This window comes from Onychostoma macrolepis, chromosome 07, assembly GCF_012432095.1.
Source record: "Onychostoma macrolepis isolate SWU-2019 chromosome 07, ASM1243209v1, whole genome shotgun sequence".
NCBI classification, from domain to species: Eukaryota; Metazoa; Chordata; class Actinopteri; order Cypriniformes; family Cyprinidae; genus Onychostoma; species Onychostoma macrolepis.
In genome coordinates, this window is record NC_081161.1 from 39,254,966 (window position 1) to 39,269,443 (window position 14,478).

Genomic DNA, 14,478 nt, shown 5'->3' on the forward strand with positions numbered 1-14,478 from the left:
GAATCCTTAAAACCCAGAATCCTAAAAATTTTTGAAGGGTTTCCACAAAAATATTAATTACATTTTAAAATGGAAAACAGAAGACTGTGTGTGTGTGTGTGTGTGTGTGTGTGTCTTCTGTTACACACACACACACACAGTATATATACAGTCTCTTCAGTTTTCCTTTTTAAAATGTAATTAATGTATATATAAATTTCTTAATAAGGGGTAATAATGGAACAATAGTTTTCAAAGGTGATTTTTTTTTTTTTAAGTTTAAGATTATTTAAATAAAAGGTATTTGTAGTATAAGACAATAAAAACATTTTTGTGCATCAAAACCTCTTAAAAGTCCTTTTAATCTCTTAAAAGTCAACAAATTTATGACAGCTTGTAACATGTAATGTAACATTTTTAACAAAGCCAAACATGTCAGTCTCTGTGTAATTTATTAAAGCCTATGACTATGACATACGATGATGTACCTAATGCATAAATGTGCACACGCAAGTATACATTTGTTCTTCAACTCGCTGAAATTGAAACCGAATAATCAGGGAACCTAGTGAAATACTTCACACTGCAAGCTAAAGAGAATAAACGTCACTGATAGAAAAAAGTTTGCTAGGTTAGTAACACTTTTTTTAATGCATGAACTATGCATTCTGATTATGAATATTTTCAATAATTTTTTATTCATGGCTGATTTTTTTTTCATAATTTTAGCAATAGATGAACTGTTAAATGAGTGATCTTGAGACGAGTCCCTGTGGTCGCCCAATTTGACTCGATTCATAGATTCGGGAACTTAACATTTTTATAAAATGTGGTTTGAAAACCATGTTCTCGGTTGTTTAAAATATTAAGGCAATTATATCAAAGTTTGATAAAACGTTCTCTAAATATGTATGTGCATGTTTGTGTACAAAAAGATCATTTTGACCTGAAGTTGTCATTCTAGTCAGCTCGGTGTTGTTGTTTAAGGTCAGACTTGTGACTGTTAAAGTGCAGGTTATGGTTCAACGGGATGGGGTTACTAACGGCAACACCTTTTCAGCGCTGCAGTATGAAGTCCACACTATGCCTGCCTTTGTCCTCACAAGTGCTGTCCTTTAGTTAAAGGGACTCTTTCTTGTGAAGAGTTACAACCTGTGATGGATTACACCCCAATTCATTAACACTCTGAGAAGCACTTAAACACACACTTAGACTCTCCTTCGCCCGCTTTCTCCCTCTCTCTGTCTCCAAGTTCCTCTCATACACCCGGTTCTCCTTTTGTCTCGGTTTGATCTGCAGCCTTGCGAAAGGCAAGTCGTCCATACAAAACCCCGTCTTTATCTGCCATTATCCTTTTCCTCTCTCTCCCCACCTTCTCCTTTTCCGTCTCTCGCTAGCATTTCTCCTCCCATGTCGTCTTGATAGCTGAAAATACCTGCTGGCTCATTAGCTCCTTCCTCACGGTGCTGCACACGCATAAAGAGCAGCGATGGCTAACAGCAGAAGCCTTTAGCTCGCTGTCACACACACAAATGCACACACTCTCATGCACACTTCCCTTAAGCTTGTGGGTTGCTCTTATTGGGCTGAAGGATTGAGTCCCACACCTCCATTTGTAGTTGCATCAGACGGAGTTTCTTTTTTTGTGTGTTCTGCTAGACATTGAGGGGAAACCGCTAGCACACATGTAGCCTGGAGTGTGAGCCAGAGGACTCCACCGTTCCACCGACTGGTCAGGTCCACAGAGGGAACGGCACAGTAACCCGTGGCCGACCTCGCCGCTGCTGCACGTAATGCGTTTAAACTGTGTTTGAACCCCACTTCTGGTTTGGGGGGAGGTGGGCAGGAGGAGAACAGGGACTGGGTTTTGTTGGACGAGTGGAGAAGGGATTGGAAGGGCTTCACATTGTATTTGTTTGTGGTCCCTTTTGGGGAGTTTATCACTGACCGTTTCCAAGCGCCCCCAGTCTTTAATGAGCAGGAAAGGTCAACAAAGGGTCCTTTCATGTTGCTATTTTCAGTGTAAAATTGCAGAGGAAACAATAAGGTAATGGGCTGCATTATATTACTTAACTTTAACACTGATTTCAGCCTTTTTCTAGACTGGTTTTAGTATTTCTGTGGCCCTTCAAGTCGGAGTTGTCAAATTTGATGCATCATAGCATTATATGAGCATCATGCTTTGGTTTCTGTTTGATCTCCATCTGTTTGATATTTTAGAGCAGACTGATAAATTTTGACTCAAATCTGAATCTCAAGTGTTTTTAATGACCCTTAAATGTCTTTGGCCCATTTCTGTCCATATTTCTGTTCTTTTCAGATGGTAAAAGTCCTAAATGTAATTCAGCCTCAAGTCGACCCAAACATAAACAGTTGTTATATACTGCATTAAAATTAATTTAGTTACTTTAACCTGTGGTTGTTTGTATTTAGTCTTTAAAATGTACTTTGTGGTCAGAGGTTTTAAAGAAATTAACATTTTTATTCAGAAAGTATTAATTAAATTGGTTAAAAGTGACAGTAAAGACATTTATAATGTCTAGATTTCTATTTCAAATAAATGCTGTCCTTTTGAATTTTTATTCATCAAAGAATACTACAAAAATGTATGCCATTTCCTTAAAAAACAAACATATATATATATATATATATATATATATATATATATATATATATATACTGTGTGTGTATGTATGTGTGCATATATATATAATTTTTTTTTTTTTTTTTTTTTTTTTTTTACATTTGATAGTAAGTTAAATAAAAAATAATAAATAAAATGTTTCTTGAGTACCAAATCAGCATATTAAAATGATTTCTGAAGGATCATGTGACACTGAAGACTGGAGTAATGATGCAAAAGTCTTTCTGACCCCAAACGTTTGAACGATATTGCATGTTGATTTTCAGTTAAAAAAGAATTTACATTAAGTGTAAATCAATGCATGCATTTTTTTTTTTTTTTTTTTTTAGTTATTTACATTTATACGATCACCAAAAATTCCTGGGTACACAATCATCATGTGCAATAGTCACTTTTTGCTATCATGTTCTATTTTCAGAAGGAAAAGGATACATTCAGATTGATGAAAAAAAAAAGTGGCTTAGAAGTTCTTGAGTGCCAACACACATATTACTGCCACTTGTATGTAAAATGTTTGTAACTCTCCACACAAGGGTTAAAACAGGCATTTTGAGAAGCAGAGGTGGTGTTTCTCGTGATACACTGTCATATCATATACTGCCTTCATTTCTCAGCTCAGCCAATCGGATATGAAAGCAGCACTTACACGTGTTTGTCCTCTGTGCCTTTTGCACCCCAGAGTAGCTTGAGGGCACCCGCCTCTGCATTCATATTCCGGCCAGCCAGCCCGCGAGCACCTTAAACCCCTAACATACACCCAACACCCATCCGACAGCACTCAGGGTCCTTTCATATGGCACCTCTCCAAATCCGAACGAGCAGAGAAGAGTGAAAACTCCCTCTAGACTCCTGACCTCTGCAGTCAGCGGCCTAAAGACTCACAGCACAATGGACACAGCTGACCAGAGGGTGTGATGCAATGAGAACGATACTGATTTTGGTACACAGTTGGGTTTTTTTTTTTTTTATTCTCTTGGTTACTTTTGCGTGTCCTCGGGTGCTTGTCACTTGGATTGGATTTTGAATAACGTGCAGAAAGAAGCAAATGAAAAAGAAAATTGTGATAATTATAGGGCTGACGCCAGAAGTTATTACTTCACATTATTTCATGTCCGATGGTTCTGATATTATGTAGTCCCCCAAATTGCATATTGTGAAACAGAGCTGTATTTAAGAGCACTAAGTCATGCTACTTGTTTAAACATGGTTAATTAAAAAACCCGCCATGCAGAAATCACTGTTGGAAGACTTGGAAGTGTATGTGGATATACACATTTATGCTTTATGTATATTTATATATTATATTATACTAGATTAGATTAGATTATAAATTCCATGACTTTTCATCATATTTGCTTTTTTTACTCAAGAATTTTGGGGTGCTGATTCCCAAAATGCCACGTGTTTTGTTCTAGCATTTTATTTTATTTTTTTACAAAATGTGATGCATTTCATAGCATTTTTGCTTTCAACAACCATTTTTGTAGGATGACGTCGTCTTGTATTTTGAATTAATCACCAGAAAAACTGACACAAAAACATGATTTATATCTTCCGCTGAGCTAGGTTACAGCTAGTTGTTCAATTCCCAGTCGATTTTCACATATGTGAATGATTCTGAAGACATTATTTTATGCCTATAGGTGGTTACATTTACGGTTGCTGTACAAAATTTTGTAGGTGAAATCCAGTCATTCCTGATTTTCATACCTTTGGAAGTTGAATTATACATCTTGAAGACTATTTCTTTTTGTCATTAAACATAAACACATGTGTGTGTATGTGACCCTGGACCACAAAACCAGTCTTAAGTGTCAATTTTTCGAAATTGAGTAAATAAGAATAAATAAGCTTTCCACTGATGTATGGTTTGTTAGGATCTGACAATATTTGGCCTAGATACAACTATTTGAAAATCTGGAATCTGAGGGTGCAAAAAAATCTAAATATTGAAAAAATTGCCTTTAAAGTTGTCCAAATGAAGTTCTTAGCAATGCATATTACTAATCGAAAATGAAGTTTTGATATATTTACGGTAAGAAATTTACAAAATATCTTCATGGAACATGATCTTTACTTAATTTCTTAATGATTTTTGGCATAAAAGAAAAATTGATAATTTTGACCCATACAATGTATTTTTGGCTATTGCTGCAAATATACCTATATATATATATACAGTGGGTACGGAAAGTATTCAGACCCCCTTAAATTTTTCACTCTTTGTTATATTGCAGCCATTTGCTAAAATCATTTGTTCATTTTTTTTTTTTTTATACACACAGCACCCCATATTGACAGAAAAACACAGAATTGTTGACATTTTTGCAGATTTATTAAAAAAGAAAAACTGAAATATCACATGGTCCTAAGTATTCAGACTCAGTATTTAGTAGAAGCACCCTTTTGATCTAATAAAGCCATGAGTCTTTTTGGGAAAGATGCAACAAGTTTTTCACACCTGGATTTGGGGATCCTCTACCATTCCTCCTTGCAGATCCTCTCCAGTTCTGTCAGGTTGGATGGTAAACGTTGGTGGACAGCCATTTTTAGGTCTCTCCAGAGATGCTCAATTGGGTTTAAGTCAGGGCTCTGGCTGGGCCATTCAAGAACAGTCACGGAGTTGTTGTGAAGCCACTCCTTCATTATTTTAGCTGTGTGCTTAGGGTCATTTTCTTGTTGGAAGGGAAACCTTCGGCCCAGTCTGAGGTCCTGAGCACTCTGGAGAAGGTTTTCGTCCAGGATATCCCTGTACTTGGCCGCATTCATCTTTCCCTCGATTGCAACCAGTCGTCCTGTCCCCACAGCATGATGCTGCCACCACCATGCTTCACTGTTGGGACTGTATTGGACAGGTGATGAGCAGTGCCTGGTTTTCTCCACACATACCGCTTAGAATTAAGGCCAAACTCCATGCGGGCTTTCATGTGTCTTGCACTGAGGAGAGGCTTCCGTCGGGCCACTCTGCCATAAAGCCCCGACTGGTGGAGGGCTGCAGTGATGGTTGACTTTCTACAACTTTCTCCCATCTCCCGACTGCATCTCTGGAGCTCAGCCACAGTGATCTTTGGGTTCTTCTTTACCTCTCTCACCAAGGCTCTTCTCCCCCGATAGCTCAGTTTGGCCAGACGGCCAGCTCTAGGAAGGGTTCTGGTCATCCCAAACGTCTTCCATTTAAGGATTATGGAGGCCACTGTGCTCTTAGGAACCTTAAGTGCAGCAGAAATTTTTTTGTAACCTTGGCCAGATCTGTGCCTTGCCACAATTCTGTCTCTGAGCTCTTCAGGCAGTTCCTTTGACCTCATGATTCTCATTTGCTCTGACATGCACTGTGAGCTGTAAGGTCTTATATAGACAGGTGTGTGGCTTTCCTAATCAAGTCCAATCAGTATAATCAAACACAGCTGGACTCAAATGAAGGTGTAGAACCATCTCAAGGATGATCAGAAGAAATGGACAGCACCTGAGTTAAATATATGAGTGTCACAGCAAAGGGTCTGAATACTTAGGACCATGTGATATTTCAGTTTTTCTTTTTTAATAAATCTGCAAAAATGTCAACAATTCTGTGTTTTTCTGTCAATATGGGGTGCTGTGTGTACATTAATGAGGGAAAAAAATGAACTTAAATGATTTTAGCAAATGGCTGCAATATAACAAAGAGTGAAAAATTTAAGGGGGTCTGAATACTTTCCGTACCCACTGTGTGTGTATGTGTGTGTATATATATATGTATATATGTGTGTATGTGTATATACAGCCCTGTATAAATATTATATCTATATGTATCATTTTTTTAAATAAATATATACAGTTTATACAGGTAATCTCACAATAATCTCCATGAACACAGAAGTCAGTCATGAGATTAAAAGTTTTTGACCTCTTCTTGAATCACCGCCATTTGTAGTACTGAATTTCCTTGAAAATGACTTTTTCAAGGAAAAACAGTGTTGCCTTTCAAGCTTCAAATAATGGGTATTCCTTGAGTTATAATCCAGGTAAAAGCACATACAGTAATGCTAGACTTTCAGGAGATGAAGGAAACTCCAGATAGTGGGGTGGTGGTCAACAAAGAATTATATTACGCTGGTCATTGTGATCAGTGTGAAAGAGGAAAATAAAAGGTGATAACGGTTCCAGTTACAATAAGCTGGTCTTCAGTATCTTCTCATGTTGCCCTTAAACATAGAAGTTTATCAGCATCAGCGGTTTAGGGAGTATTGCTCTGGAAAATTTGTGCTTGTCTGTCAAACAAAAATGTTTCTAGACAAGGACAATGTTATTACATGGGATTTTGAACAAGTTTAAACTATGGTTTGCGCTTCTATGCTTCATTTAACATTTTGGTTATTAAATGCAAAGCTTGGTGCGAAATGAAGACATGCTGCTAAAGAAAAACCACAAGCTGAAGTTTATTGTTATGAATCAAGAGTCAGCTATTAGTCTCTGTTTAAAAATACCAGAAGCAAATCATTTTAATGATGTTCAGTTATGTTAACCGATCTGGAACTACTTCATTCTCCACCACATTGGTGAAAACCTGTTTAGGTTTTTGTATTATGTATGTATAATTATGTATTATTTCACTATATTCTACTAATGTTCAGTTGGCTGAACTCTAAAAGAATCCCAATGTTTGATAAGAGGCTGCCATGTGAAAATATATATATATATATATAAGTTAATATATCAGGTTAAACATATTAAGTTTTGGTTTATGCTTTTTGAGCTAGGGCAAGTCTGAGTGAATTCAGGTAAGTTGGGCTACTTTTACATTTCATCTTGCCTAATTAAAACGCATTCGCTCTATATAAAGACTGTTACTTTAATCCAAACTCCTCTGATCCCAAAGAAAGTTAAATGCCTTGAAACACAGTCTCCTGTGAGATTTGTGGTGATTCTTCACAAGTGCCAGTGTGACCAACAAGAAGTAGCTGGAGGGCTTTGAAGCTATTATCAGTGCAAGGTTTTGTTCGGCGTTGGAGTGTTATTTGTAACCCTCTTAAGGAAAGCCACTCTTAATGTTCCTCTCGAGAGCCTCTTGTAAATCACTTCAAGTGTTTTAAACTGATTTTTTTCAAGTGACTTGCTGGCAGAAATTGTTGTTGCTGTTTGCATAAAGCACTTCATGACAACGATTGCCTCTTAATAATCCACTCATCCCTTTAATGATCCTAGAGGTTTCTGTGGACTCAGTTTGCTGTCTTTTCTATTATGTTATGTGTCATTTTCTTGTATCCCAGCTTGCAAGTATAAAGGAGCTGTTCTGGTTTTGTCTGTTTGAACATCACGCAGCTGCTGCATTGACTCAACCAACGAGTTTGAGGCAAGCTTTTCTGTTTATCCAACCTGTGGCAGACAGCTGCAACATTTGGAAAAAGTATTTGAAAACAGTCTTTATTATTTTTGCAATTCCATTTTGTGATGTAAATGGTGCAGAAATGAACTCTTTTCTATCGAAGACGTAAACTATACCAAATGCATTATGGGAGCAGAGTTCCTGTATTCCCTCGCACAGTAGGACATTGTGTGATCAAGTATGTGTCATGTTCAAGTCGTCTTAGTCACGCTATCTAGTACAGATTGGTCTGGACTGCCTTGAGGCTGAAAGTAGCATGTGAAGGAATGATGACGATATTGCAAATTGTATGCAACAATGGGCTTTGAGGAGCCAAGACAAAGTGGTATGTTTTCTTTTTTTTTAATTACACTTGAGTGACTTCAAGATGAGGGAATGTTGCATGCAGATCTTTCGAAGCTTGTATGCTTAGCCAAATAGTAATTTCAACCCATCTTTAATGATAAATAATTTAGCCACTTTTAAAGTATTATTATGTTTAACTAAAATATTATTTAATATTAGATTATATTAGAGACAATTCATAGTTGTAGGTTTTCTTTTTTAATTACACTTCAGTAACTTCGAGGGAATGTTGTGAAGCTTGTATGTTTAGCAAAGTAATAAATATTTAACCACTTTTTAAATATTATTATTTATTATTATTATTATATTATGAATATAGGTACACTGTAAAAAGTGATAAGTTGACTTAACTTAAAAAAATTGAGGAAACCCGTTGCCTTAAAATTAAGTAATGGTAATTAAAAAAATAAGTTAAGTGAATTGTCAAGTTCACTTAACTTTTTTTTTTTATTATTATTATTATTATTATTTACTTAATAATTTTAAGGCAACGGGTTTCCTCAATTTTTTTAAGTTGTCAACTTATCACTTTTTACAGTGTTTTACTTAATATTAATATTATAAATATTACCATTATGTAATAATATATTATATTAAAGCCAAGTCAAAGTGGTATATTTAAAAAAAAAAAACAAGTATAATATTTAACTTTCATGTTTTTACCATTAATAATACAATTATGTAATATTTTATTATAATATTTATTTTTTATATTTGAATTTTTTTTTTTTTTTTGTCCCCTTTTTTGGAAAACTGTCAAGAAATAACCATTCTCCTCGATACCATGGTCATCTTTTAAAGAAATGATTCAACCAAAAATGTAAATAATGTCGTCCTCACCTCATGTTGTTACAAACCCATATACAGTGACCACATCTTTTGAGGTCCAAAAATGACAAAAAAAAAAACATTTGTAAAAGTTTTGAAATGACATGAGAGTGAGTAAATAATGACAAAATTATAATTTTCTGATCTGTAGATCCCTTCTCATGTTCTTCAGGATTCCTCCTGATAAGCTTAACATTTTGAATCCTGGGTGTCTCCAAGTTTGGGATGCATGGTAGCCTGGAGGGCTTTGAAGGAAAAGGATCTGAAGCTCTTAAAGGCGTGTGGAAGAGGCTCAGGGAAATTACAGATTGTCCTGAGCTTCCTCCGGCCTGCTCTTTTAGGAACATGACTTACCTGCTGTTCAACAAACAATAGGAGCTTTAGAAGCCCTTTGTTTGGTAGGAGATAAACATCAACCTGTGGAAAAAGGTCACCTGAATCAAGGCTGCAGTTGCAGGTATGTTCAGCTTGTGGCGACTGACTTGCCGTACAGAAGTGTATCTAATCATACACTTGACTACTCTCGACACCGTGTGTGTGTGTGTGTGTGTGTGTCTAAACCTTGCGCTGAGCTCCCTCATTAGCCTCTTTAGCACAAGCTTTTGGCATAGCTCATTGCCTTGTTAGAGATTAGTGCCCATGTGGGGCCAAGTTACCGTAATAAAACGCTTGATTCTAATGAATTTCCTCGAAGCCGTAACTCTACACACAAACCTTTCTCCTGAACCGCCAAAAAGCTCGAGCCTCCCTCAAGGGTTTTTAGCGGCACACTAACAGTTACACTTCTCGGACCATTTAAGGTGCATGGCCAAGCGTCTAACGCGATTTGTGTTCACACACTCCGTTTCGTCTGTCTGCAAACACAGGCTAGGATGTTTTCTCGCCTGTCTTACGTCTACAGGTCTTCAGTGTGGAGTAAAGAAGCTGAAACAGGCATCTCTGGCTAAAAGTGTTCATGAGCACTTGTTCATTTAAACTGATTGTAGTTTTGCAGATTGTAAGGGTTCAGTTTGTTGTATCCAGCAATATACACATGCCTTTTTTTGTAAAAATGTTAAATTATTGCCACAATATGAAACTTTGGTAACACTTTACAATAAGGTTCATTAGTTAACTACATTAGTTAACATGAACTAATAATGAACTGCACTTATACAGCGTTTATTAATCTTTGTTAATGTTAATTTCAACATTTAATAATACATTATTAAAATCTTGTTAACATTAGGTAATGCACTGTGAACTAACAATGAACATCTGTATTTTTATTAACTAACGTTAGCGAAGATTAGTAAATACAGTAACAAATGTATTGCTCATGGTTAGTTCATGTTAGTTAATACATTAACTAATGTTTAACTAATGAACCTTATTGTAAAGTGTTACCGAAACTTTAATACTGAATGACACCTTACAACTGTAGTTCTGTTCCAAAATCATAGCTACCCATATAGACCAGTGTTATTTTATTATTATTATTATTATTATTATTTTTATTAATATTTTGAAATCACTTTAGTTTAATTTTTAATTTTAAGTAATTTTTTGCTTTTGTCATTTTTTTCAATGTCCATTTAATCTTAATTTATTTTAGTTTTAGTAATTGTATTACTTATAAGACAACATTTGTAACTTTAATTTACGTTTTTATAAGTTTCATTTTTTTTAATCTATATATAAAGAGATTATTTGCATGTTATCATGTTTTCATTGTTTTATTATGTTAGTTAGCTGTATTTTTAACCTAATCAAAATAACTTGACTGCAGTTTGATTGAGATTAATTGGAATGCACAATGAAAAAACATGATTTTTGAAAATTGTTAAAAACAAGAGTTATCCGTTTTTGCAAATGAACTCTTCATATATTTTTTCAGCTTTTTATGATTAACAAGTCATATATATATATATATAAAAGCAGCTTCACGTGATATTTCCAGAGACGACAGTTTCAAAATTCACTGAAATATACCCATTTTTTGTGTGTGGTTTGTATTTTTGTGTTTATTAGATAATTGCATTGTTAGTTCAGCAACATGCTAACTATTAGCTATTTCTGTTGCAGCTCTTTTTGGACTTCCTGTTCATCAAAGAAAAAACTGAGTAATCAAAAAATATTAAGCAACTGTTTTTTTAACATTGATAATAAGAAATGTTTCTTGAGCAGCGAATCAGCATATTAGAATGATTTCTGAAGGATAGTAATGTTGCTGAAAATTCAGCTTTGCATCACAGCAATAAATTACATTTTAAAATATATTAAAATAGAAAATGTTTATTTTAAATTGTAAAAATATATCACAAATTTCCTCGTTACTGTATTTTTGATCAAATAAATGCAGCTTTGATGAGCATAAGAGACTCTTCTGAGCTGCTTGAATATAGTACTCCAGTATTATGGTTTACGCCAAAATACCATGGTATTACCATCTAATACCATCACTATACCAGTGTTCCAGTTGTTTTGCGTTTGTTACTTTATCACATGCCCTCCACATTATTCTTTCAGCCTTCCTCTAACATCCTCCCTCTTTCTCTTTCAGAGACTGCATTTGCCTCCAGACCTGTCAGAGACGGTGAGTCGAGTGAGTAAAACAGAACTGGCAGCAGGATGTGGCAGCACTGCCATGGGCAACAAGCACCTAGATTTCTAGCGTATTCCCATTCCTCCTGCACCGTCCACCCCCCCCCGTGATGTTCAAGGGCAGGAGAGAGCTGGAGCTGCACTACGCCAGCACTAGGTTACGGTCGCACCTGCACTGACACACTTACTCTCATTATTAGTGAATGAGATTAAGATGGAGCAACGTTTAGTAGCTACACAACATGGAGAAGTGTACAAGATCGTGATACTCAGTGTCACAAACATCTGACAAGTACCTGTTGTTATCTTTGGATAAAACGAGAATGTGATGGTAGTTTGGCTACCAGTGTCTTTTCAATGCACTTCATGGCTTCTTGATGTCATATTTGGTATTTGGTGTCAATAAAGTTTCAACCAAAAATGTAAACAATGTCATGTATTTATTCACGTTTGAAATAAGGTTTGTGGCAGAAAATATTTTTGTCTCGCCCCTTTTTATTTTTATTTTTTTCAAGCTGTTGATTATTTCTGGTTCATAATGTTGCTCTGTTCAGGATATAATTAATTAAAGCTGAAATATGTGGGTTGTTGACGTATCAATGTGTCCTATGGTGTGACGGAAAAATGTAAAAATAATAATTATAACCTCTAACATTGAAGATAAACCTCTCTCATGCTATTTGTCACTCTTAAGAATGAAGATACATTTTTCTCATGTTATTTGTATGTTTTTTTGTTTTTGTTTTTTTCTACATTTTTGCTATGTCACACCATAGGACACAGTCCAATTTTATTTGTCAACTACCCATGTATAAATATAGGACTTGACATATAGTTTCTCTCTTTTGCGTAGTGTTGTCATTTTGCCATGCGCTTTACTGCCTTGTTTATAATAATTTTTTTGTCTAAAAACAATACTTAAATTGTTTGCATTCATCATAGTAAGATTTGTTGTACTGCACTTAATTCCTGCTGTTTAACAAAAAAAAAATCCATTATTTACAGTTATGATTTACTTTAGTGAAGTAAGAAAAATACTGTTACAGTAAATAAAATCACCATTGAGAATAATGGTAATTATCTCCGAATACATGAAAGTAATTAAAGTTTATAAATTGTCACTTAACTTAATTTTCCTAAAAATATAGCCTTCTTTTTCTTGACACAAATACAGTATAAATGTTTTTATCCCTTTTCCAAGTTTTACCATGTTTTTTAATACTGACCATGACCAAATTAATTTAATATAATATAATATCTCCTTTCTTTATTTCTTAAACAGGCTCCACAATAAGATACTGCATTCATTTACAATTTAATTATAATAAGATCCTTATGCATTTATAATATTCCGACTTAAATTTCAGCTGACATGACCCTGCTTGACTTTGGGGGGAAATGTATTTGTAATGTAAAAATTGCTGCACAAATTATTCATCTCTGCTTCTGAATAAATCTGCTTGTGAAAGCATATATTCATGAGGCAGGTATGTTTTTATACACACGTTAAAGTTTCATAGCCTCATTTTCATTGTCAGTAAACAGATACAGCTGTATCAGTGTTCAGTTTTAGTGAGTTTATTGTTCTGTTCCGAAATGATGGATTTCTTTTATGAATTACCCTAGTTTGTGTAGAGATTAAGATTATATTCACTGATATATATATATATATATATATATATATATATTTTTTTTTTTTTTTTTTTAATAGTCATTTGGTGTCACATGAATATATTTTAAGAACAAACATAGTTTATCAGTTAATTTGAGCCCAAAACTGCATGTATAATAAGACATGCAAATAAAATTTAACAGCTTTGTCCAAGTATAACTTGATTTGAGATTTCTCCATCCTTTTCACTTTTCATTACTCTCTTTATGGGTGTGTTTGAGCAAAACTAGAGCTGTCCTGAAGTCCCATAAGCCACTACCTGACCCAGCAAACGTCAGGACCAACCTACCACCCCCAAAAACCTTTCCCTCGGCGTCCCTCCCCTCGGCCCTCCCGCTGAGACAGCAAGTGAAGCAAAATAACTCATTCTGCCACACAATCGCTTCATCTCTCCCTCCGCTCACTCGGACCGCTTTATTCTTCTCGTTTTCTTCCCTCTCTCTCCTCCCCCCACGCTCACTCGCTTTTTTTCTTCCTTTTAGACCATCGTAACTCTACCAAAACAAGAGCTGGCAGTGCTGAATGGCATAGGCCTGTTCTATTGTGGTGTGTTTTTGTGATGTCTGAGTTGTGTGGAGTCGGCTGGTGCCTTTGTTCACCAGCTCTTTGGTGGTTATGAGGTATGTGGAGAGAAGAGAGGGGTTCTGACATGCTGGTGTGTCTTAAAATGGTAATGTTTTTAATTATGAATGGTTTTACTTGAAAATTATTTTCAATTTCATTAGGCGTCATATTAAAAGTTCTACATTTTTGGAAAATCATGAAGAAATGTTTTCAATTCTAAATGATTTTCTTGAAAATGATACTCGTTTTCATTAGGCGTCGTATTAAAAGTTCTACATTTTGGAAAATCATGAAGAAATGTTTTCAATTCTGAATGATTTTCTTGAAAATGATACTCGTTTTCATTAGGCGTCGTATTAAAAGTTCTACATTTTTGGAAAATCATGAAGAAATGTTTTCAATTCTGAATGATTTTCTTGAAAATGATGCTCGTTTTAATTAGGCGTCGTATTAAAAGTTCTGCATTTTGGAAAATCACGGAGAAAGCGATGTATACTGTAC

General features: G+C 35.2%; 1 protein-coding gene across 1 annotated transcript in view; it reads left to right on the top strand.

Annotated features, from left to right (window-relative positions):
* elp4 (elongator acetyltransferase complex subunit 4) overlaps nucleotides 1–12,162 on the top strand; it is a 72,027-nt gene extending 59,865 nt beyond the window's left edge. Inside the window, exon 10 of the mRNA XM_058782582.1 lies at nucleotides 11,701–12,162. Within this exon, the coding sequence (XP_058638565.1) occupies nucleotides 11,701–11,811 (111 nt within the window). The 3' untranslated portion in view covers nucleotides 11,812–12,162. The remainder of the gene's footprint in view (nucleotides 1–11,700) is intronic.
* Nucleotides 12,163–14,478: the final 2,316 nt, after the last annotated feature.